The sequence below is a fragment of the Cuculus canorus genome, chromosome 20, assembly GCF_017976375.1.
Source record: "Cuculus canorus isolate bCucCan1 chromosome 20, bCucCan1.pri, whole genome shotgun sequence".
Lineage (NCBI taxonomy): Eukaryota > Metazoa > Chordata > Aves > Cuculiformes > Cuculidae > Cuculus > Cuculus canorus.
Genome location: NC_071420.1, coordinates 8,162,364 through 8,185,526, shown reverse-complemented (window position 1 = coordinate 8,185,526; position 23,163 = coordinate 8,162,364). Strand labels below are relative to the sequence as shown.

Below are 23,163 nucleotides of genomic sequence, written 5' to 3'. Positions count from 1 at the left end.
CCACAATTCTTAAATTCGAACACAAAACCCTAGAAGGTTTGAATGCTTTTATTTGATTTTTATACAGCAATACAAATTATACAGATTCATTACAGTACAGTTTTCGCAGGGGTTTATAGAGGTACTTAGTGGTTTTTGGTTTATTTAAAAGAAAGAGGCAGATCTCGGGAGCACGGTGACGTGAACGGAACAATCTCAGAGTGGGAAGCAAATCCCTACTGTGCTGAACACTAACCTGGCTGAAACCTACTGGGTGGGAAGGTGGTGGCAAGCGTTTGCCGCAACAACATACCCAAAACATCAATGCTGTGATGCTTTAGAGCTTTACACGAGAATCTATGAGCTTACAGGTAAGCAGGTTGTTCCTGTGATGGTCCTTAAAGCCCTTGGATGGACTTTGCTGCAAAGGGGACAGAAATGAGGGAATGAACCTGCTGCTGAGCCCACGATGTCACATAACAGAGTTGTTGCAGCTATGGAAAAGGAAATCATAAAATGCTTTAGATTCAGTCACCCAAACAGCTACAGTAAGATGAGGAATATGATTTCAGACACAATAACAGTGACACCGCACACACGCTGTGACAGCACATGTACAACCAGAACCCCGTCTCCCATTTCTCACACCCTTTTAAGCTTCGGGCTTCCAGACGTGGGCAGAGACCAGCAGAGCTCCCTGGCAAACCTTGACGCACAGGATAGGTGCAAGGTACACACTCACAGTGCTGGTGTACGTACCCCCAGTTAGTCTGGAACACACAGTGCCATCAGGATATTGCTATGACTGACGCGCATCAGGCTTGAGAGCCAAGTGTCTGGCACTGAAGGGTTAAATCATTTCAGAAAGCAGGGTCAAAGAATATGATTTACACCATTCTGAATGCTTCTAATCAGTTTGGTTTAATACTGATACAGTGAGAGCTCTCACACATAACAGAATATTTCACAGACTATATAGATAAAATGTGTGCATCCAATAAAAGACAGCCCTCTGCTACTTCAAATATATTCGATTACTTGAAATCCAAGTGGATAAATGGCTCTTGAGAGGAGAGATTCAGCTAACAGATTAGAAAATTCCAATCTCAGCTGGAAATCAAATTCCTCTTCAGCCACAGAAACGCCTCTTTCTACAAATCTAAGACAAGCATCACCTACAAAATCGCATCCCAAGAATCCAGTCCAGAGAATTGCCCTGGAGAACTACAAAGGTAAGTGATACTGCACTAGAATATGCCAGGATATATATGGACAGTCCCATTCCCTCCGAGCCTTCGCTCTTGTCTGGTAGTGAAACAGAAACCATCAGTGTGTACAACATAAATTAACACCAATTTAAAGATGCTCGCAGTTATCAGCTTATTGCCCATGCTCCTCCTATAAGCCACTGTGAACAGTCAGGAGACGTACTTCCACACACTGAGAATCACAAAATGCTTTGGGTTAGAAGAGACCTTAAACCTCATCCATCCAGTTCTACCTCCCACTGGATCCATCCATCCAGACACCTCCCACTGGATCAGTTTGCTCAAAGTCCCATCCAACCTGGCCTTGAACATAAAGTTGCTGTAGAATATAAGAGACTTATGCCTGGCTTCAAACCATACTGCTTGGAGCAAACCTGCCGCACGCAGCCCCCCGCCCAACGCACCCGGGAGAACAGGGGGGGTTCCTGGAGCACTGCCACTCCAAACAGTTCTGTTCAAAGCAGTCAGTGGGACAGGGGATGCTCTAGAAGCTGCCCCGAGGAAGAGCTCGCACATGTGTTTTAAAATGTGCTGGCTTTATTATATAAATCCTTTCTGCAAAAAGGAGGGGTTGTGATATCACAGGATTTGCTCTAGATTCTCAAGATACAATCGTCTCATCTGAAAACAGGTGAGCAGCCCGTGCTACAGGCAGCAAGTGCTCCTTATATACCATGTGCCAAAGTCAGGATTGAAACTACACGCATAAGAGATGTTGAAAATTATCAGCATCATCCAGCACTGCCCTGGGCCAGCAAGTCTTGGCCAAACCCCCTGTCTATCCCAAACAGCTCTGGGACAGCCAGCAGAACTTCAGGAACACACGGTCAACACTGGAGACTCGCAGCAGTGCCAGCACATCTCAGCAGGTTAATCTCTTATTGCTACTTTACAAAGGCAAGCCAGCCACCCTCAAGGGCATAAATTTCACTTGATGCACCCCCAGCCCATGACTTGAATATGCAAACCCTCCTCCAGCTCTTTCTTCAGCCACCAGAACATTCTTGGCCACAAGCACAGAGCCCCTTGGATGCTGTTACAGATGCACCCGGCCCAGCGAGTTGGCAGCACACCCGTGCCCGCACTGGGCTGCTGCTGTCTGAGCACTGCGATCTGCCCTCCCAGGACCACTCCTGGCTTGGGAACTCAGCAAGGTTTATTTTTCGGTGGCTGACAGTGGAGTTTTGCAGCTTGCTGGGTGCCTGCTGCTTACTCCTGCCTTGTCCCACAGCTCCCAGAGCCACACCAGCCTCCCTAGCTGGAGGAACCTAACAAAGCACCTTCTACAGCAGCAAAGCAGTGCTGTGCCTTCACTCATTTCCACCCCAAAACCTATCTGCTGCATTCCTGACTTCAGATTTATTTATTTCTTAAGTTCAAGCTCGAAGCAAGCTGTGCACAGCTACCAGGAATAACTTGGTGAGAGTATGAACAGCCTCAAGGCGAATTACCCACCGGTTCCCACCGCTGGGAACCTCCTTGGCCCAGGCTTTGCCATGCCAGGTTCAGCTTTAAGCTGCAGGTAAAATTAAGCATTAAAGATTAAACCTTAACTGCTTTTTGCTGGTGGGAGGGGGGAAAAAGAATCTTGCTTCCTCCTACAAAACTGAAATGCCATACCCATATATTAAATACAGTGTTGTCAACTGTTGGCACAAGCAAGTTTGATGTTTCTGTGTAAGAAAATGTTAATCAATTAGATTTGTGAAAGGGGCAAAGAAAAAGGAGTGGCGGAGTCCGATTTTCAGCCAGATGGGAAGCACAATGCAGAATGTACCAAAGAAACCAGGCAGTGCATTAAAGTTTGCATATGAAGAACCACTGAAAAGTATTAAACGTTGTTATGATTAGGCTGCATTCATTTGTGGGAAACCCTTGGTCAAAGATTAGCAGATACAGAAAGATACACATAGGCATGAGCCGTTTTCCATCTCTCTGTCTTCTGCACAAATCAGTGTTACTTTCCTTCACACATTGCGACAGAATTGCTGCTTCCACCATCAGGAGGTCTGAAAGACCGGCTACAGGCAAGCCTCATGGCAGGAGAGCATTGCCATCCAGCTTGTCCCGCTCTTACGTACAGTACTCTGGGAATCACAGAATTACAGAACCATTTGGTTGGATCGAGTCCAACCATACCTTTCCACTACTAAACCCTGAACACCTCATCTACTCATCTTTTAAACACCTCCAGGGATGGGGACTTAACCACTGCCCCGAGCAGCCTGTTCAGTGCCCAAGAACCCTTTCGGTGAAGACACTTCGTGATGTCCAACCTGAACCTGCCCTGGCTCAACTTGAGGCCATTTCCTCTCATCCTATTGCCTGTCACTTGGGAGAAGAGACCAACTCCCATCTCACTACAATGTCCTTTCACAGAGCTGCAGAGTGATGAGGCCTCCTCTTCTCCAGGCTAAACAACCCCAGGTGCCTCAGCCACCTCTCATGACACTTGTTCTCCAGCCCCTTCTGCAGCTCCGTTCCCTTCTCTGGATGGGCTCCAGCCCCTCAATGTCTTTCTTGGAGTGAGGGGCCCAAAACTGAACCCAGGATTCAAGGTATGGCCTCACCAATACCAAGTACAGGGGGATGATCCCTGCCCGACATGCTGTTTCTGGTACAGGCCAAGATGCAATGTATCATTCATGTAGGACAGTTGGATGCCAGCACACATGTGCCTTCAAAAGTGGCTCCAGAGCAGGATTTGATTTTCTGCTCAAGCTGTCCTAAAAGCAGGTCTCATGAGTGAGTAGCTGGAAGGCAGGAACATTTCCAATCTTTTCATGCTATGGAAAGCAGTAAAACCAGCCAGAAGGTCAGAGCTCCTTTTCTCCAGACATGGCCACAACCCCATGGCTCTGCCTGGGGGGGAACAGGCCAGCAGGCAGAGCTGAGGGAAACTGGGCGAGAGAGCAGTGAGCCCATCCATTCACTGTCTTCCCACAGGTTCCCCATCAAACCTATCCTGACTCAAACAGGAAGGACACACGTTTCTCCCTGTATCAGGCAGGGGATCCAGGTCAGAGGGGAGCAGAACCCAGCCTGTGGGCAATGGCACAGAGCAATACAACCACAAGCTACAGGACTTCCAAACTCTGCCTGGCAGCCCAAGCGACAGAACTGAAATCACAGTGAAGCCACAGGACAAAGAACTTGGGCTCGCTTCCACACGCAGGTAATTTCTACTCCACTGTGCCCTGCACGTTCCAGCACTTGTTTAGATTAGATTCCTCCCCCCTTATTGTAAAAGAATAGGTCTGGCACTGCTTCCCCATAAAATTTACAGAAGCCAATTTCCAAATTAACAGTGTTTGAAAAGTGGGGGGGGAAGAAACATGCTATAGCAGACTCAAATAAAGACCAATGTTAAATATTACTTAATGTTTTCTTTTATTTAAAAGATCATTCACAAAATACCATATCCATAAATTTATTTTGTTATGAAGCAGAATGTTACGTGTTCGGAATTCTTTTCCTTTTTTTTTTTTGTTTTGTTTTTACATTTAAAAGTCAACTTTCTTGACTAGAGGTGAGATTTTATATGGGAATTTGTTCTTAAAATCCTTTCCACATTGAAGATGTAAATAGGTCAATTATTGGTTTGGAACACAACCACACAAATGCATGTCTCTTAAATTAAGTATTAGTGTTAGACAAATGGTTCTTATCTCAGAAGCAGATTAAGTGACAGGCAGAAGGAAGGAAAGAGCTGTTCTGTAAATTGCTGGGGCTCTGACACTATGAAGGGAACCTTCAGGAAGAAACTCGCTGCTAGCAGTGACGCAGCCACCCTTCCCAACTTCTCTCGCAAGTACTCCGGTGTGCTGGCTGCTTATCTGAAAGCTGTCAGCACTAGCATTGGGGCCCAAGGTTTCAGTGTTGTAGATTCAGGGTTTGTTTTTAAACATTCATGACCTCTCTCTCTCCTTTTGCTCCAGCCTCCCCTCCTCCCTTCTCCCACATAACACTGGCAAGAAACATTTCAAGTGAAGAGAGATGCAGCAATTAGAGATGCTTTTTACCCAAACTTCTACAAGAGAATCTACAGCAGCAGAACAATTTCTAATCTGCCCATTTTCAAGGTATTCTGAAAGCAGAGGTCTTAAAACTGTACACTACTGGGCAAAGAAATACAGGGGATAACGGTGATTACATACTGTGTGGCAAAGTACACACACCTTAAACAAAAATAAAAAAAGTCAATTTTATTTGTAGAAACTTCGTTTAAAAATTTACCAAACATGTAAAACCCAAAAAAGTGTAAGCAGGAAGAGCCAGTGAGCAGCTGTGCTCAGAGAGGCACATTTTTGCAGCACTAACCTCAGGCTCAGAGGTGTAGTATCATACCATTTCGACAAAGCCAGATGCCAGCAAGAGTCTGATGGCACAGGCTTTACCCATACCAATTCCACCACCCATTCATTACGTTTCTGGTCAGCCAATTTTATATGCATCTATTCAAACATAGTTCCTGATAACGTGTGTGAAAGGGCAGTCATCCCCCTCTGTTTTAAGGGCTCTGCTGTATACAGCAATTGTCACCAATTGTCATAAATGGTATTGCACTACTTGGTTAGAACCGTAAATTTCTGTTCAACCCATCTGGACTCTTCAGTTTTCCTCTTCAGAGCCACAGCAATACAGAACAAGACATGCAGGTCGGAAGAGGAGCACTGAGGAAGTAAAAGGAAACAATACAGGGCAATAACTAAGCCTAACCTGTGCTTCTAAAAGTAAAACAAACCCAGAAAGGAAGAAGTTGAAGCAGCACCTTTGTTCAGAGACCTCCACACTCGTGGAAGCAGCGACACTGCCTTATCTGCTGGCAACTGTGCTGCTTGGAAGGAAACAAAAGAGGGAAACTCAGCACAAAGCCGGCACTAGATACAGCAAAGCCAAGAACGTACTAAAAACCACTTGTTAACAGCTGACATGCATTCACAAGCTCTGTGTTTTCGGTTTCAAAGAGGACAAATGCCAGATGGCAGGAATGGTAAACTGCAGGGTTGACATTCCAGCAGAGCTAGTCACTCTGTACTGTCTTGCTTTTTCTCCCGCCTCCCCATTCCCTCTCAACCCCAAACTCAGTCGTGCTCTTTTACTACTTCCTCTCGGGGCTTGGCTCCACCGAAGATAGCAGAGTTTGGGTTGGCTACTTGATTGAGGGGAGTATCAACTGTTCGAGGTTTGAGCTGAAGTCGAGGCCGCTGTGCTCTTTCCTCTGAAAGAACAAACATGAAGCTTTTAAGATCTGTCTGTCAAGGGGTATAGCTTTAACCTGACAAAGAAAGCAGGAGTCTCCTTCATGAGGGGAGGATGAATGGCAGAAGACAAGGAGTTTACCTTCTGTTGGCTCTCTGAAGTCCATGGAAGACCCACGAAGCGGAGGCCCATCTCTGAAGCGACCAGTGCCACCAGTTCCCATGGAGGCACCTGGTGGTCGCCGGTCTCCAGGGCGGGTTCCTCTGCCCCGGCCTCCCAAGAAGTCATCATCTTTGAATCCTGAAGATGGAAGACAGCGAATTTAAAGAGCACACTTGGCAATGCTTTTCATCTAGATTTTTAACTGGACGACTGGAAAACCTTGCAAGTCACTGTTGTCATTTCCAGATGATGCACTGAAAGCCTTTGTCTGTAGACAGATTGCTGCACAGATCTCTAACATGTTCTAGAAGTCACACAGATTCCATTAGAAATCAAGTGCTACATCAAGTTCAGCAGCTGCTTTATCCACCTAGAGGCTTATCGGAGTATTGGAGACTGGGTCATTAAGTGTGCTTAATATGAGTTTCAGCTTCGGATTGCTAACATCATTAGCTGAATTCAGAGACCACTCTAAGAGTACTCAGAGTATGTCTGCAGCCAGAAGATCTCGCTTGACTACAGCCTTAGCATGAAATCTGCAGGAGCAGAGCAAATGGGAAAACAGCTCCAGAACAGTGAAATACACTGTACTCATAAAGAAAGCCTTTGAAAAAGAGAGCAAAACCTTAAGGCTTTTTAGTTCTACTATAAACTGATAAGGCATTTATTAATTACAGAGCCAGGAAAATAACACAATTTGGACTTCAAATATGAAACTGACTGCATTTCTTCAATTTATGAATGAAAAAAAGCCCTTGAGAACTGCCTGTCACTGGCCAGAATTCCTGTTTGTGCCAGTGACTATCCTAGAGCACATCTCCAAGGCCCCATAGTCTGCAGACGATGCGCCAGGCTAACAGCAAACCTGAGGGGAATATATTGTTTTTCAGAAGCTGCCTGGAAGAGAACATTGTTTTACTCCCATTTGAGACGCTCCTTTCCACTTCAGTATTTGGCAGAGTTGCAGAACCGTTCCTTACTTCAGTGCCAAACAATCATCTCTAAAGACTTGATTCAGAGCAAGGCTGTACAACCTGGGAAGAAAAGCTTCAGTAGCAGCTAAGCATAAATGCTTCACTTCTGGCTCACAAATCACTCGTACAGCATCTAACAAGCTGAAATGCATCTGCATTTGAAGAAGCTGCTGAAACAGGTATAAAGCTGTGCCACCAAAATGCTTAGCTATGAATACAGGTTAAGCGCAGCGCTGTAGCAAGCTTCCTTTTCCCCAGCACCAGGGTACATTTTCACACTAGTGGCAAGGGCAGACTTTGTTACCGCTCCTTCTACTTTGTTCGTTCCAATCACACAGAAACCAGACATTGAAAAGTTGCACTTGCCAACATCTCCCCATCAGAAAATGGACCAAACCCATCATTTCAGAGGACAAAGGCAACTGTGGTAATGTCAGCCAGGATTCTAATATCTAGAAACTGACTGGAAGTCAACAGCAAAGCCGATGGCTCCCTCACTACCTTCCACTCAGCAGGCTCAGTCATTTACTGCAGTCTGCATTACTGTAGCAGGTCTAGAAGTTTAGGATCATTTTGCATTTTAAAGCGCTCTGGAGCACTAACACATCTTTTGAGAAGTCAGTTCGTTCAAGGAAATGCATAGAGTATCTCATCATCTTAAGGAGGCAAAAGCCTCTGCTCTGAAAGAATACAATATCAGCTTTTCCACATGATCTGTTTCTGCTACTATTCAGAAATGTACTTGGCCTCATGTTTGAGTAATGCTTAAAACCTAGACATCATAGGCTATATTTGAACAGGTATTCTTCCACTTAGGATTGTTTCATAACATTTGCAATCAAGACTTTCCTCTGCTTTAAGGCAATGAAGGATTCTCCCTGAGGAATTGCGTTGCAGCTGTAGGATGTCCAAAGTTGGCATACAGTAGATTCGGTCAAAATAGTAATGGAAACAAACATTGACATGAAAATGCCTTTGAGGCAGCCTATCTGTATAAGTGTTAATACTGGTACCAGAATTGAAGTCATCTCTGGAATCCCATCCACCTCCTCTGGGTTCTCGGGAACCTCCTCCCATTCCTAGGAAAAAAGCCACAATTGTGTTCAGATCTGAAGCTGTGGGAATGACTGATCAAGGGGATACCAAACCAAAGTTTCAGTCCTTCAATATCCAAAGTCATGCTGCTGGAAAATCCTTTTGTTTCAATACTACCAAGTTCCATTGCACAGGAACAAAAGATCAGTTTAAATTAACCACGAATAAGCAGTCAGAAAAGTTTCTCTAATACACATTCAATGGAAACCTTTAGTGAGTCTGGTTCAATTCAGCTTCAGCTAAAGCAAAGCCTGTTCTCACTGGAACAGCAGATAGTCCAAAACAAGTGTTTGTGTACTTGTGCTTCCTCACTCTTCTTGCATCATAGTAAAATAGTAGCAGATCAGACTGTTGGGCTTATGATTGTCCTCTGCAAGACACCGTATGTTAGTGGGGGTATTGGTCTCACTTCCTGGGCTAGGAGCGCCAACACATTTAGCTTTTGGACACAAAGCACATCTATTCCAGACACTTCAGGAGCGGCAGCAGCTAGGTTAGAAATGTCTATACACATTTAAAACATCTCCTTCCATCCAACATAATCTTCACATTTATTCGCATGCCTTGTCTTAACATTAGTTTGCACCAGAAGTCATCACTACAACCATTAAGAAGCTATTCATAAAAATGGAAGTCACCTCTGTCGTCAGGCCCGCCTTTTCTGAAGCCAAAGCCACCTTTATCCTGTTTTCTGCCTTCTGCTATGTCCACTCGGAGTGATCGATCACCCAAAAGCTGTTAAAGAAAGGGGAGAATCGCTTCAGAATTTACCATACAGACTGCCAAAGAGTTTGAGACTTGTGTGTATCCTTTTATTTCATAAATTAACAGCAAGAATACTTACTGCACCATCATACGTAAGAGCTTCCTTGAGTGACTCCACCTCATCGAACTCTACGTAACAAAATCCTGTAAGAAGAAACCTCACAAGTGAGTAGCAGTACTTTAAAAGGCCTTTGTTAGAAGCTAGTCTTCCTGCCTATCTGCTAGTAGCATCCCTTCTCTTTCAAATACGAGCTACGATACAAAAAGATGTAGACAACTCTGAAACCAAGTAACATTAATGATGAATGCATTTACCTATGCGTACTAGTGATAGGGACCAATCTTGGCTCTGAACTCAGTATGGACACTACACAAGCGCTAAAGAGCCTGACTAATTCCCTTTCCCATAGGGTTCTCATTACAGATTGGATTTGATCTATACCTTGCCAGTTATTTAGCTGAACATTGACATTTGGTTACTAGTATTATTAAACAAGAAGCTGAAATACCTGCTGGCACAGCAGTGAATTTATTCCTTTACCAAGAGACTCTGTTACCTGAGTTACGCTTCTCCCCCCACTAAAAGTAACTTAAAAACATAGTCCCTTTCCACTGGCCAGTTACAATGGAAATTGGATTTGCATCCTGTAAAACAATTGTCTGAACAGCTTGCTTTTAATCCTTATCTACTAAAAAAAAAGGCAGAGCTGAAGCAACTGGAGTCTTCTGAACTAAAGGAAGATTGTGTGAGTACTCAACACTTAAGATCCATGACCTTAAGTGGGTCAAACACTTCAGCTTTGTTACAATTCATACAAGACAAACAAGGTTTGAGAAAGTCTTTTTATGGCAGGGAAAGTATTGACTGTTGCCACTCAAGTTAGTCTTTATGTTAAGACAATGGAAGTAACAGTGAATCTCATTGGAATTAGATGTTTACTCGTTAGTGAAGGAGAAATCTGCATAAGTCAACATAAAGAACACGCACAGACCAACCAGCAGTGGTGCTTTATAGCGGACTGAAATTCCCCATCATTGTGACTTTAGAAGTGCCACATTTTTTTCTATCAGCTACCATCAACAGTTAAAACACTGAACCCACCTTTAAATTTATCCGTTTCCTTGTCTCTGACTAGTCGTACACTCCTTACGCTGAGGTCCTTGAAGATGGCATCTATGTCTCCTTGCACAGTGTTGAAGGGTAGATTTCCCACATAAGCTGTGAAAGGGGGTTCTGTTGGCAGCTCTTTCTGTTTGCGGGGACCAAGGCCACCACCACGAGACCTGTCGAAAGAAAGCACAGTGTCTCTGGAACTCTACTTCCAACACAGCCAGTAGTACAACACATAGCACTGTTCAGGTGCTGCCTGATTTCTTGGAAGTGGATTTTTCCACAACTTTGGTTAGTTTTACTATCCCTTTGCCTGTACCTGTACCTTCCAGGATTGGCCAACTCCTTTCTAGTATTACATGATGCAGTACTTCAGCAGGAAACCAAATGAACAATATATGTAAACACATATGAAGTCAGTAATAAAGTGATGAATTCACTTCTCTCTCATCCCACAATCCATTAGGAAAAGCAACATAACATTCTCTGCTGTCCCCTACTCAAAACCATTACTTCTTACAAAACACAAACTAGGCTAGATTTTCAGAATAATTTCTAGCAGTGAAGAAATACTTGTATGGCACAGGCCCACCAGCTTATCCTGAAATTAGGCTGATCCAATGTTTTTAACTAAATAGCATATAACCAACATCCACTCCACAACCACCTAAATTATTTCAGCAGCATTTCATTTAATAGAAACACCTTCTCCTAACCCTGAAGTTATTTCAATAACTGTTAAATATCTGGACTGGAATGCATCGAATTGAACATGTAACAAAAAACTTGCTTGAGCAAGGTGTTCTAAAGCAGGGAAACAAACTTCAGTGCTGCTGTGTTGTTTACTCCTTCCTTTGCATCTCATGAATCACCCTGAGGTAAACTAGGTTTTCTCTTCCCATCTTTTTCCTCCATTAAAGCTGTCAGCATTGGCTGCTGAAAAACAAGACCATCCCAGCTAAATTCTTTACTGTATTAATGTAATGCACCTGGTTGATAATTTCCTGCAGAGCCTAATCTACAGAACCAAACTTTGATCTCCTTCACAGAGAGGAAGATTTGCATTGCAGGCACAAGGCAACATTAAGTCATAGCTCCCAGACTTCTACACTGCAGGATGCCACAGTCACTGGTTCCAGCACCGTTTGCCCCATCTAAGCAATCTTTGACCTGAAATGCTTACCTACTGCTCTGCCCACGTTCTCTTCAATGCCTTACTTCTAGTGGGCTGTGGCCACATCTGCTCCCTTTCCCAGAGGCTCCCTCTACAACACAAATGGTATGAAAGCAGGATTTGCTAGGGTGACATAGACTAGATTTCTGCAGTCCTACCTAAAATACCGAAGGCCAAAGAATTGTATTACTTCCTTTTATTCTGGCTGGCTGCATGCAACCAGAAAATCCATCGGGCAAGCAGTGTACTCATCTGCCTTTTTTTTTTTCTCATTCTTGAATAAATATTTTATTACTAATGAATCAGATAATGCAGGAGATTCCTTAATTCTTTCTAGGCAAGCCTATCATTCGTGCCTTTTATGGTAGCAGCTTTATGCAGGAGTCATTTGTCACCATTATCAGCATGCTGCTAAATGCACTTGAATCACAACCTACATAGCTTTAATTAGTGTCCACCCAAGCTCATATTTTAGCACTTTTTACAATATTCCTCATCTGCTTTTGTCCCATTAACAAGTTAAGAGTTAAAGACATATTGGGGAATGAAAGCTGCTATAGCTGGGTGCTGTGTAGGTATAGCAGCATTAACTTTAGTCACTTGATTAAGTTAAGGGAGAACTCTATGAAAGCTTTGTTGCTGTTCTAAAGAATTCCATAATATGTAAAATTCATTCCATGATTTTGTCCTTAATTCTCATCTGTGGCCTTACAAACAGCTGTTAAACCACCATACACTTAATTTGCAGCTGAAAAAAATAATCTTAATGCTTATGTTCTATAGGAAGATTACAATTGCTTCAGCAGAGTTTAAAAGTAGCAGGCCCTCTTCCTAAACATTCTCACCATGTTCCTTGGACTGCAAGTCATCTGTTCTGTGAGCAAATTTGTGTAAAAACTAATCCTGAAGTTGAGTTATCAGCCAGATCAAAAAGGTGATTAGGGCAGCTGCAGGGAGCACTTCCGCCAGTACACGAAGAAGGATGAAAACAAGAGCTCCAACTACAGCTTTTGGCAACCTCTACTCAGATCAGTTTAAGCTGCTGCTGAAGCCACACCCTCAAGTTAGCAATCCCCAGAAGACTTTTTTTGCGCTACAGATAAACCTTTCTACCACAGCACACTGGAGCCTCACAGGGTGCCTGTGTGAAAATCCAAGCCCTATTGCGCAATCCCTACTGCTATGAAGTCAGAAAACGAAGTACTTCTTTTGAATTTGATCCATTAAGGCCTCAGTTACCAAATACATAACTACATATTGGGTATTTCAGTCTCCATTTGAGAATGCTCAATAACTAGGAATGCTCAATAACTAGGTTCCAAACTAAGATTCCTACAGAATCCAGGTACAGCAACACAAAAAACCTGTTTCTATACTTCCCTACATTTTTTTCAACACCAAACCAGTGAAATAATAACAAAAAAGCTGACTTCAGTAACCAAAAGAGACTGAAAGATGCTGTTCTCATTTGTAACAAAATATGACAAAAGTCAGCTATAATTAAAACCATATCTGAACTAAATGAACTGTATCACACCCAAGCGTGAAGTGAATGTCTTCATTTCCCAATCAGTGTAAATTTTGTCCAGACAATTAGGTAATAATTATGTCATCTTAATGCAGGAATCAAACAACTATTGGATCACTTCTTCAGGAAATCAAAGCAGAACGCTAAAAAGGGAAATCTCAGTTCTAGCTAATGCAGATACAAATATCCCTGTAATTAGACTTTTGGTGGACTAAGTTAAATGACACAGTAAGGCTATATTAGGGTGAAAGGAAAACATTCATTTTGAAGCTACTCTTTCAAAAAGTTCAGTTCTTCTCTCCAGAAAACAAGATCTGTCAAAAGGTCAAAACAAAGAGTACTCTGAATGCTAGTGTTAGACTTTAATAGCCTTTTACTAAGGATCAAAGCAATAGATCAGTATTCTCTCTTCACACAGCACAGAGGCAACAGCCTCATTGGATTCCAGAGTTGGTGTTTCACTGGAGCAGCAGGTTACAAGTGTTGTAAAGAGTCTCCAAAATCACAACTCCAAATATATACCAAATTTATTCAAGCAATCCAGTCCATCTCTACAGAAAGCATCAGGAGTGTTTAACGAAAAGCTTATTGGAGCCTAAAAATTAGGAGAAATTCATTAACACTAAATGGGTAAGACACAAGACCCAGAATACCTGAAGGATATAGACCAGTTCTCCATTTTCACTTATCTGTGTAGCACTTCAGGTCAATGTTAAGCCTGAGTAAGGTCCCTTGCATTACTAAGCCCAATGTTAAGGCCACATCAAAATAAACAGCCTACCAGCAAGTCAGCAACGATAAATACTCAGTTTTCTTCAACTTGGAGAAACTCTACAGATGTTCAGAGTTTCAGCTAGGCCTGAGCATGCTTACGTACAGATTCTTGTGTCAAATCTTGGGCTCCAAAACACCTACCAAAAACATTTATGGTATATAGCCTTTTCTTATCAAAGTCAGTAGCATGTTCTTCACCTGGAATAGAGTGACTTTTGCATACCATAGCATTATGCTTCAGCTGTTAACCAGGGCACTGCCAGTGCACTAGCAAAACCTCTTCTGTGTCACCACGCCACAGCCACAGTCTGTTACTCTTCCACTATAATTCTGAAGACTATCAGAATAAGGCAGATACCTTACATACATTAGAACTTGTTGGAAACTACTGTGTTCCATCTGTCACACTTAAATCTGATGCTCGCTCCCTATCCAGGTTATGCAAAACACAGCTTCCACAAAACCTATTACATCTCAACTGAGTTTACACTATTTTCACAGTCCTAGAGTGCCTAAAAATGAGTAGGAGTTACTGAGTTAACAACAGATTCTCTAATCAGAACCTTCGAGAACAGTCAAGTTTTCATCACACCACACAAATTACAAAGCTTTACACAAAGCACAGAGATTGTTTAAGGTCTGAAATAATCGATTAGCTGTTAGTAACTTACTAGTAATAGTGATACATTCAATGCAAGCTGAAGTTGCACTCTAATAGTAGCATCTGATGCTTAAAACTACAGCTAATTCAGAAATAAGCATCTACTAATCATCAGGACACCTTTAGTCTGCCAAAACAAGTATCCACATCTCGCCTGAGAGCAAATGAAGTAACTCCATTAAAGAAATCTGAATATGAAAGTAGGATTTCAACTTTAATTTTATTGCTTCATTAAATGTGCTCGAACTGACTAGGGCTGACTGTGTAGCAACAGCTGAATTTGAGTGTCAAGTGCTGCTTCAGGCTGCTGTCAAGGTTATCTGTTACAGGTTAAGTAGTAACAAAATTGTAGGTGGCTACATCATCCATTTGCTCTTCTTTAGACACAAAGGGTATCTAGGCATTAAAAGGAGCTGACAAAGCTCGAGTGTCACAGTGTTTCCAAAGACTGGAAAACTTACTCCTCTTTTAACACCAGCAGTAGCTCCTCCCTGCTGCATCAACAGCCTGAAATGAAACTGATTTATTCCTCTAAGCACAGGAAGAGACACAAACACTGACCAGGAAATAGCTTGGAAGATTAGACCATAAAAGAGCATATTCATTAATACCTGTTTGCAAAAACAGTTTATTTTACAGTCTTTTGCCTTCTGTGTTATTTTAACACACACAAAAACTTACATGGCACCAACCTTCAAAAAAGTCAATTACTAATCACATCTTCCTAACCTGATTTAAGAGAAACTTCGTAATGGCTGGGTTTTGCTTTTGTAGCTCCTCCCCCGTATGCATTCTCCAGCAAAGACACAGATATGGAAACAAGTGCCGTTCCCAAGGACCAGGGATGGGGACCCAGGACCTGGGGCCCCGGATCCCCGCGGCACCATGGAATCCCCTCCTCCATCTTCGCCGCCCCGGGCCCCGCGGAGTTCATCCTTCATAGAAAGCCCCCAGTTTGTCCCTGCAGGAGCTCCTCACGGCCTAGCTTGGCTCTAGCCCAGCACCTCCCTAAATCCCACCCCGCTTCGTCGCCTCTGGCGGGAACACAGTGACGCCCTCCTTCTCCCGCCCCTTCCAGGCCCTAAACCTTGCGGCATTCGCACCGTACAGTCAGGGAGAAGCCGATACCCCCTCCTGGGACGCCATGGGCTCCCCCTCGGCTCACAAAGCGGGCCCAACAAAGCCAAAGAGTAACGCCCCCCGCGGGGCTCAACCCCATCCCCTGGAGAAGGGAAAACAGTGGGGAAAGATATGCCCGAAAGGCTCTCAGGCAGCAGCACTCGCCTCACGTAGCAAGGGAGCGGCCCATACTCCCTCCGGGGACGCCACGGCCTCTTCCTCGCCTAACAAAGCGGAGCAGACAAGGCCGGAGGGAGGGAGGGAAGGCGCCCCGCCGGGCTCACCCCCACCCTCGGAAAAGAGAAAGTGGTGGGGAAAGACGGGCCCGAAAGGCTCCCAGAGGCAGCAGAACTCGCCCCGTGAAGCCAGGCAACAACGATACCCGGCTGCCAGGCCACCATGGTCTTCTCTTGCCTCACAATGCGAGCCCGACAAGGCGCGCTCCGCCGGGCTCAACGCGACCCCGGAGAAAGGAAAGCGAAGGGGAAAGACAGGCCCGAAGGGCTCGCAGAGGCAGGGGCACTCGCCCTATGAAACGGCGGAACAGCCGATACCCCCTCCCGGGCCACCATGGTCTCCTGTCGCCTCACAAAGCGGGTGGGGGAAAGCGCCCCTCCGGGCTCACCCCATCCCCTACAGAAAGGAAAGCGGCGAGGAAAGACGGGCCTTAAAGGCTCCTAGAGGCAGCGGCCCTCCCCCGCCCCCCGCCGCGCCCGCCCGCCATCCCCAGGGGAAGGGGCAGGCCCAGATCGGCCGCGCCCCCTCCTCGCTGGCCACAGGGCGCCGCACCCTCCTTCCCTCCGCTCTCCGGGACCGAGCCCTTAGCACTGCCCCGCGGCACAGGCCCCCGGCTCACCCTCGGCCGCCGCCGAAGCTACTATAGGCCCGATCGTCGTAAGGATCGAAATCCGCCATCACCAGCTCGGCCTCCTCCCCGCGCGAGCGTGACAGGACCGCGGCCCGAGGACCCCGCGGTCTGAGGACCCCGCGCCCTTATATAAGGCGGGGCGCGCGCTGGGGCTGTCCCGCGCGGTGCCTGTCTCCAGCGCAGCGCCCCTCCGGGACTGCCCATTGCGATGCCTGTCGGGAGTGTGGCGCGAGGAGAGTGCCTGCTGGTCCCCGGCATAAAGAGGATGTGGGAGGGTTGGAGTGGGTCTGGAGGCCGTGGGGATGGTCAGAGGCATTGAGCACCTCTGCTGTGAGGACAGGCTGAGAGACCTGGGGCTGTTCAGCCTGAGGAAGTAATACATATATATATATATATACATAGAATAGACTAGAGGAGGCTACAGAGATGATCCAAGGGCTGGAGCACCTCCCTTAGGAGGACAGGCTGAGAGAGTTGAGGTTGTTCAGCCTGGAGAAGGCTCCGAGGAGACTTTAGAGCAGATTCCAGTACTGAAAAGGGCTCCAGGAAAACTGGGGAGGGGCTTTTTACAAGGGTGTGTAGTGATAGGATGAGGGGAAATGGCTTTAAATTGGAAGGGGAAAGATTTAGACTATACATTAAGAAGAAATTCTTCACAGTGAGGGGGGACAACCTGGCCCAGGTTGTCTAGCTGTGGCTGCCCTATCCCTGGAGGGTGTTCAAGGCCAGGGTGGATGGGGCTTTGATCATGTTGATCCAGTGGGAGGTGTCTGTGCCCTGGCAGGGGGTTGGAACTGGGTGATCTTTAGGGCACCTTCTAACTAAAACTATTCTATGATTCTATGAAGGATGGGCATCCCAGAGCTCCTCTGCCATCCCAGCCCAGGGCGCCCTCCGGTGCAGGCTGCAGGGACACCCTGGGCATTTTGTGGGAGCACTGGGGCGCGATTTAGCTGCCTGGTGTGTTAGTGACCACTAACAGGGTTCACTGCTGGCAGATGAAGGGAAAGGATGGTTTGTGCTCCAGGCGTTACGCTTGCTCTCTGAAGGAGGCAGTCAAGAAGGCAGGAAACGTGCACTGTTTTGGCTGGAGAGCAGTGCAACATTTTATTGTGGATAAAGGACAGCCAAAAGTATTCATTTGCATGAAGAAAAGCAAGCTAAGTGGTGCAGTTGTCATACTAGAAGGCTGAGATGCCCTGCAGAGGGACCCAGCCAGGCTGGAGCAGGGGACATGTGTGAACCTCGTGAGGTTCAACAAGGCCAAGTGCAAGATTCTGCACCTGGTTTGGGGCAACCGCTGCTATCAATACAGGCTGGGGATGAAGGGATTGAGAGCAGACCTGAAGAGAAGGACTTGGGGTGCTTATGGATGAGAAGCTCGACTTGAGCTGGCAACGTGCACTCACAGCCCAGAAAGCCAACCACATCCTGGGCTGCAAGCAATGCAGTGGGACCAGCAGGTGAAAGCGGGGATTCTGCCCCTCTGCTCTGCTCTGGTGAGACCCCACCTGGAGGCCTGCGTCCAGTGCTGGAGTCCTCAGCACAGGAAGGACATGGAGCTGTTGGAGCAAGTCCAGAGAAGGCCATGGAGATGATCCGAGGGCTGGAGCACCTCCTATACAAGGACAGGCTGAAAGAGTTGGAGAAGAGAAGGCTGTGGGGAGACCTTAGAGCAGCTTCCAGGACTGAAAGGGGCTCCAGGAAAGCTGGGAAGGGGCTCTGGATCAGGGAGTGCAGGGACAAGAAGAGGCGGAATGGTTTTGAGCTGCAAGAGGGGAGATTGAGGTTAGATCTTACAATGAAATGTTTTGCTGTGCGGGTGGGGAGGCCCTGGCCCAGGTTGCCCAGAGCAGTGGTGGCTGCCCCATCCCTGGAGGTGTTCCAGGCCAGGTTGGATGGGGCTTGGAGCCCCTGATCCAGTGGGAGGTGTCCCTGCCCAGGGCAGGGGGTGGAACTGGATGACCTGTAAAGGTCTCAACCCAAAGCATTTGATGATTCCATAAGCTGATGTGTTCCCTTTTCCTGGGCCGTTATAATAAACCAGAGGCACAAGGATTCTGGAACTGCTCCGTCTGTCTGGCGTCCGTCTGACACTGTGTGCCACGTGCTGAATGGAGGAGGGAGAGCTGGATGGAGGGAGAGCGGGACAGAAGGGAAGCCATGGGACAGAGGGAGAGTGGGACAGAAGGGAAGCCATGAGATGGAGGGGAGAGCAGGATGGAGGAGAGAAAGCTAGAGAGGGAGATTGCTGGGCAGAAGGAGAGAACAGGAGAGAGGGTAGAGAGTGGGACGGGGGGAGAGAGTAGGACAGGGGGAAAGCAAGAGAAAGATGGACAGAGGTTAAGTCATGGGACAGAGGGAAGAGAGTGGGATAGGGGGAGAGAGTGGGACAGAAGGGAAGCCTTGGGATGGAGGGGGAGGGCAGAACGGAGGGGAGAAGTACTGCACAGGAGAGAGCGGGACAGAACAGGAGAGAGAGGAGAAAATGAGAAAGGGGGGGGGAGAGTGGGACAGTGATGAAGCCATGGGACAGAGGGGGAACCCTGGGACACAGGGGAGAGTGGGGCCGAGAGAGAGCGGCACAGGGGACGCGCGGGGCTGAAGGAAGTGCGGGACTGGGCAGGAAGAGGCGGAGCGGCCGCGGCCCCACGTGCGGCGGTACCGGGACCGGGAGCGTGGGAGCCCCAGGGGCCGGGAGCGAGCCGTGTCTCGGCATGGCCCGGCGGCAGGGAGCGGGGCAGGAGCAGGACGGCGTGCCGGGAGCGGGGCAGGGCGGCCCGGTGCCCCTCGACCCCCGCGGGGTGCTGCGGCAGGGCCGAGCCTTCCTCGACTTGTTCTGGGACATCGCCAAACCCGAGCAGGAGGCGCGGCTGGAGGCCACGGAGCGGCTGCTGCGGCACCTGCGGGAGCGCAGGGAGGTGAGCGAGTGCGGGGGGATGCGGGAGGGATGGGGGAGCGCAGGGAGGTGAGAGGGTGCGGGAGGGATGCGGGAGCGCAGGGAGGTGAGAGGGTGGGGGGATGCGGGAGGGATGCGGGAGCGCAGGGAGGTGAGAGGATGGGGGGATGCGGGAGGGATGGGGGAGCGCAGGGAGGTGAGAGGGTGCGGGGGATGCGGGAGGGATGGGGGAGTGCAGGGAGGTGAGAGGGTGCGGGGGATGCGGGAGGGATGGGGGAGCGCAGGGAGGTGAGAGGGTGGGGGGATGCGGGAGGGATGGGGGAGCGTAGGGAGGTGAGAGGGTGGGGGGATGCGGGAGGGATGGGGGAGTGCAGGGAGGTGAGAGGGTGCGGGGGATGCGGGAGGGATGGGGGAGCGCAGGGAGGTGAGAGGGTGGGGGATGCGGGAGGGATGGGGGAGTGCAGGGAGGTGAGAGGGTGCGGGGGATGCGGGAGGGATGCGGGAGCGCAGGGAGGTGAGAGGGTGGGGGGATGCGGGAGGGATGCGGGAGCGCAGGGAGGTGAGAGGGTGCGGGAGGGATGTGTGAGGGTTGCTGGAGGGATGCGGGAGGGATGTGTGAGGGATGTGGGAGTGCAGGGAGGTGGGGAGGGTACGGGGAGGGGGGTGTCGCTGGAGGGATATGAGAGCGCAGGAAGGTGAAGGGGTTGCAGGAGGGTTGCTGGGTGGATGCAGGAGTGCAGGGAGGTGAGGGGAATGCGGGAGGGATGCAAGCGAGGGCAGTGCATCTCCTGGGCTCCGCACTGCACTGTCTGTCTTGCAGGATGATGAGCTCAAATACACGCTGAAACGCCTGGTGGAAGGGTTGGGAGCCACCCGAGAAGCTGCCCGACCTGGCTTCAGCCTGGCCCTGGCGCAGGTCAGTGTTTACCTATGGAAACCCTGAGGTCCTGCTTTGTAGGGAGATGGGAGGCCTCCCCTCTGCATGCAAAGGGCACAGAGGGCTCCTGCAGCGAGCAGGAGACAGCTCTCAGGGTTTGGAGGGTCCTACTCTTTTAGAATCATGGAATGGTTTGGGTTGGAAGGGACCCCAAAGCCCATACAACAACCTTCCACAACTGGTGCAGGTTGCCCAGAGAAGTTGTAGCTGCCACATACTTAGAAGTGTTCAAGGCCAGGTTGGATGGGGGTAGGGTCGTTTATGTCTACAGTCGTTCATATTCCAGCGGATGTTTTACTGATTTAGTTGTTCCGGTTCTAGCCTAATAAAACAGCACATCTGCTGCTGTGCTGAACACAGCTCTATTTTGGCTGAACTCAGTAAAATTTCATAAATTCTGAGAACTGCAGACTGAGCTGTTCCATCCATCTCCTCAGGTTTTACAGGCTTTTGAGGAAATACCCATCTGCAGCGTCCTGGAACAGATCAAAGAAAAACACAATCTGGAAAAAGTGAAAAAGGTGAGTTGGCTCATAGCAGCGTTGGCCAACAGCTAGTTTAAATTAACCATTCCTGATTCTTGGAAGGCTTGGTGCTTGGATACTCTAGTTTTGGGGTTCTTGCTAAGGCGAACTGCTATAATAAAGGAAATATTTGTGGAAGGTAGAAGGTGATGATGTTATCTCACCCGGTTTTGGCTGAGATTCATCCTTTGGACATAAAGATAATCTAGGATCGTTGCTCTTAAACACAGTGCAGGGGGTTGCTTTTCTGTGTGTTACTTTCACATGGCACGGTGTTGGAGGCTGGAGCTCCCAGCCATCATGTTTCGCTGCTCAGAGTGGTAGCTGAATGTGAAATCTAATCACTCAGTGAAGTGGATTTTTAACCCTTCTTTTTTTTCAGAAACTTGTGAGAAATGCTGCTTTTGGGAACTTTTTTGGTGTCATGGCTCTGTTTCAATCTGGCCGGCTCGTTAAGGTATGTTACACTGTTGTGCTCTTTGTCAGTGTTTGCTCTGTCTGAAGTGGAAAGAGGATCCAGAGAAAATGGATGGATCATTGGCTTCTGGATAGGATAGGACTTGAAGTATCATTTCTGCTACATTCTCTGTAGACTTTTTGTGTTTCTTAAATGTCTATTCCTGACCAGAATGTAGGAACCGTGTGAGATAGCACAGGAGGCTCCTGCCTCTCCTGGGAGGAAGGGATCTGTTGGCACATACAGCCAGAAAACCCCAGTTTTGGGAAAGCTGAGTGGCCTATCAGGAAAAAATTGCGTAGGAGCCTTCAGAGTTCTTGGTATATGTCCTCTGTTTCTGTCTTATCTTTCGTTTCTAGGACCGGAAAGCTCTGTTGGAGAGCATCCAGCTTCTCCAGCAGCTGGCACGTTACCAAGCACACCTCAGAGATCTCCCTCGCAAAACTCTTATCGACATCACATCCGAGGTACAGCCACAGTGCATGGTGGGCAGGAGGACCTTGCTTTTGGGACTGCTATTTCCTTAGTGTGCTCACAGCTGAAAGTTAAAGGAGTGTGTGTGGAAGAGCGAGTTGAAACTGTGGGAGCTGTTTCCTGTATTGTGTGTAGGCAGGTGCTTTTATTCTGGGAAGGATGCTTTCATTTAGCTTAGTCTGATTTCATCATGGTCAAACTCAGTGTCTCTTTCTTTTTCTGAGTTAACTGACCTGGGTTGTATTTAGACCCTCTACTCATTTGAATAGAAGTATGCTGAAAATTCCGAACAGCAAACCCTTTTTATGCACCAAGCCTGGGCCTAAGGTTGAATTTTGGGCTGTGGGAAGTGAAAAGAGTTTATTTCCTTATTTTGTGTGGATATTGTTTGTAGATATGAAGAATAACAGTCTTAAATCTAAATCAAATAATGGTTTATATGGAAGTGTTCTGGGTTCTTTAGTCTCAGTGTTAGATTTAACTGTGTTTTGAATCCAATCTTTAAAAAATACAAATAAAAGCAGTTTTTGCGCCATTCTTTATACTATTATCGTATGCCAAAAGAACAATCGCAGCTGGAGTCAGTTGACCAGAATTGTGATCTGTTGACAACATATTGTCCTATTCCACATGGTTAAGCATCTGAAGATTTCATGGCTGTACTGGATACATCCATTATTTATTTGGTTGCGTCACCATAAAGACTATTCCTAAAGTTTCCAGAACATTGCAAGTTTTTAGTAAAATGCCCTACGATACAGATATTTTAACATGCTGCACACCAAGTGAGTCAAATGCCCTCCTGTATTTCTCAGATGCTCTCACCTTCATTCCTGTCTAGGTTCCTGAAGCTGTGTTTGAGGATGTCCTGTTTGGCATTCTGCAAAGTGACCTTGCTTCAGCCTTCACGTCTCCAGAGAACCTGCACCTTTTGCTTGTGGGCATACAGAAATTCCCTGCTGTTCTGAAACCTGGGAAACTGAAAAAGCTGTTTGGCTCACCCACTGTTGTAAATGAGGAAAATATTCCCAGGTAAATCCTTAAATAAGGAAGCGTTAAATGCAACATTCTTGGTGTCTTGGCTGGCAGTGAGAGGAATGTGGTTTCATTCAGAGACCTGTCTGTATTTGCCACTGCGGGTGCTGCTAAGGGTTAGGTGCTGACTGCTGTGCCAGGTTCCTAAATTATAACT

The 23,163-nt window shown here is 47.2% G+C and overlaps 2 protein-coding genes across 3 annotated transcripts in view; one reads left to right on the top strand and one right to left on the bottom strand.

The window, feature by feature from the left end:
* Positions 1-4,618: 4,618 nt before the first annotated feature.
* On the bottom strand, positions 4,619-16,823 carry EIF4H (eukaryotic translation initiation factor 4H). Of its 2 annotated transcripts, XM_054084970.1 has the most exons (7): positions 16,669-16,823; positions 10,548-10,729; positions 9,525-9,589; positions 9,319-9,415; positions 8,599-8,664; positions 6,591-6,749; positions 4,619-6,468 (listed from the first exon to the last, which is right to left on the bottom strand). In XM_054084970.1, exons 1-7 carry the CDS (start codon positions 16,725-16,727, stop codon positions 6,332-6,334), a joined length of 765 nt encoding a protein of 254 aa, XP_053940945.1. In that variant the 5' UTR covers positions 16,728-16,823; the 3' UTR covers positions 4,619-6,331. The 2 variants fall into 2 exon arrangements, with proteins under 2 accessions (XP_053940945.1, XP_053940948.1); XM_054084973.1 differs by lacking the exon at positions 8,599-8,664.
* Positions 16,824-19,311: 2,488 nt separating this feature from the next.
* The window catches only part of MYBBP1A (MYB binding protein 1a), a 59,119-nt gene continuing 55,267 nt past the window's right edge, over positions 19,312-23,163 (top strand). Inside the window, exons 1-6 of the mRNA XM_054085195.1 lie at positions 19,312-19,601; positions 20,400-20,495; positions 20,954-21,037; positions 21,423-21,497; positions 21,857-21,964; positions 22,813-23,003. Of these exons, the coding sequence (XP_053941170.1) occupies positions 19,398-19,601; positions 20,400-20,495; positions 20,954-21,037; positions 21,423-21,497; positions 21,857-21,964; positions 22,813-23,003 (758 nt within the window). The 5' untranslated portion in view covers positions 19,312-19,397. The remainder of the gene's footprint in view (positions 19,602-20,399; positions 20,496-20,953; positions 21,038-21,422; positions 21,498-21,856; positions 21,965-22,812; positions 23,004-23,163) is intronic.

What these genes read in the sequence shown, in the direction of transcription:
- EIF4H (XM_054084970.1), bottom strand. Translation starts at nt 16,727, where the DNA reads ATGGCGGATTTCGATCCTTACGACGATCGGGCCTATAGTAGCTTCGGC. An exon ending in GGAAACGGATAAATTTAAAG is followed by an intron (nt 9,590 to 10,547) that starts GTGGGTTCAGTG and finishes TTCTTCTTACAG; the next exon opens with GATTTTGTTACGTAGAGTTC. An exon ending in CAGAGATGACTTCAATTCTG is followed by an intron (nt 6,750 to 8,598) that starts GTACCAGTATTA and finishes TTCCATCTTCAG; the next exon opens with GATTCAAAGATGATGACTTC.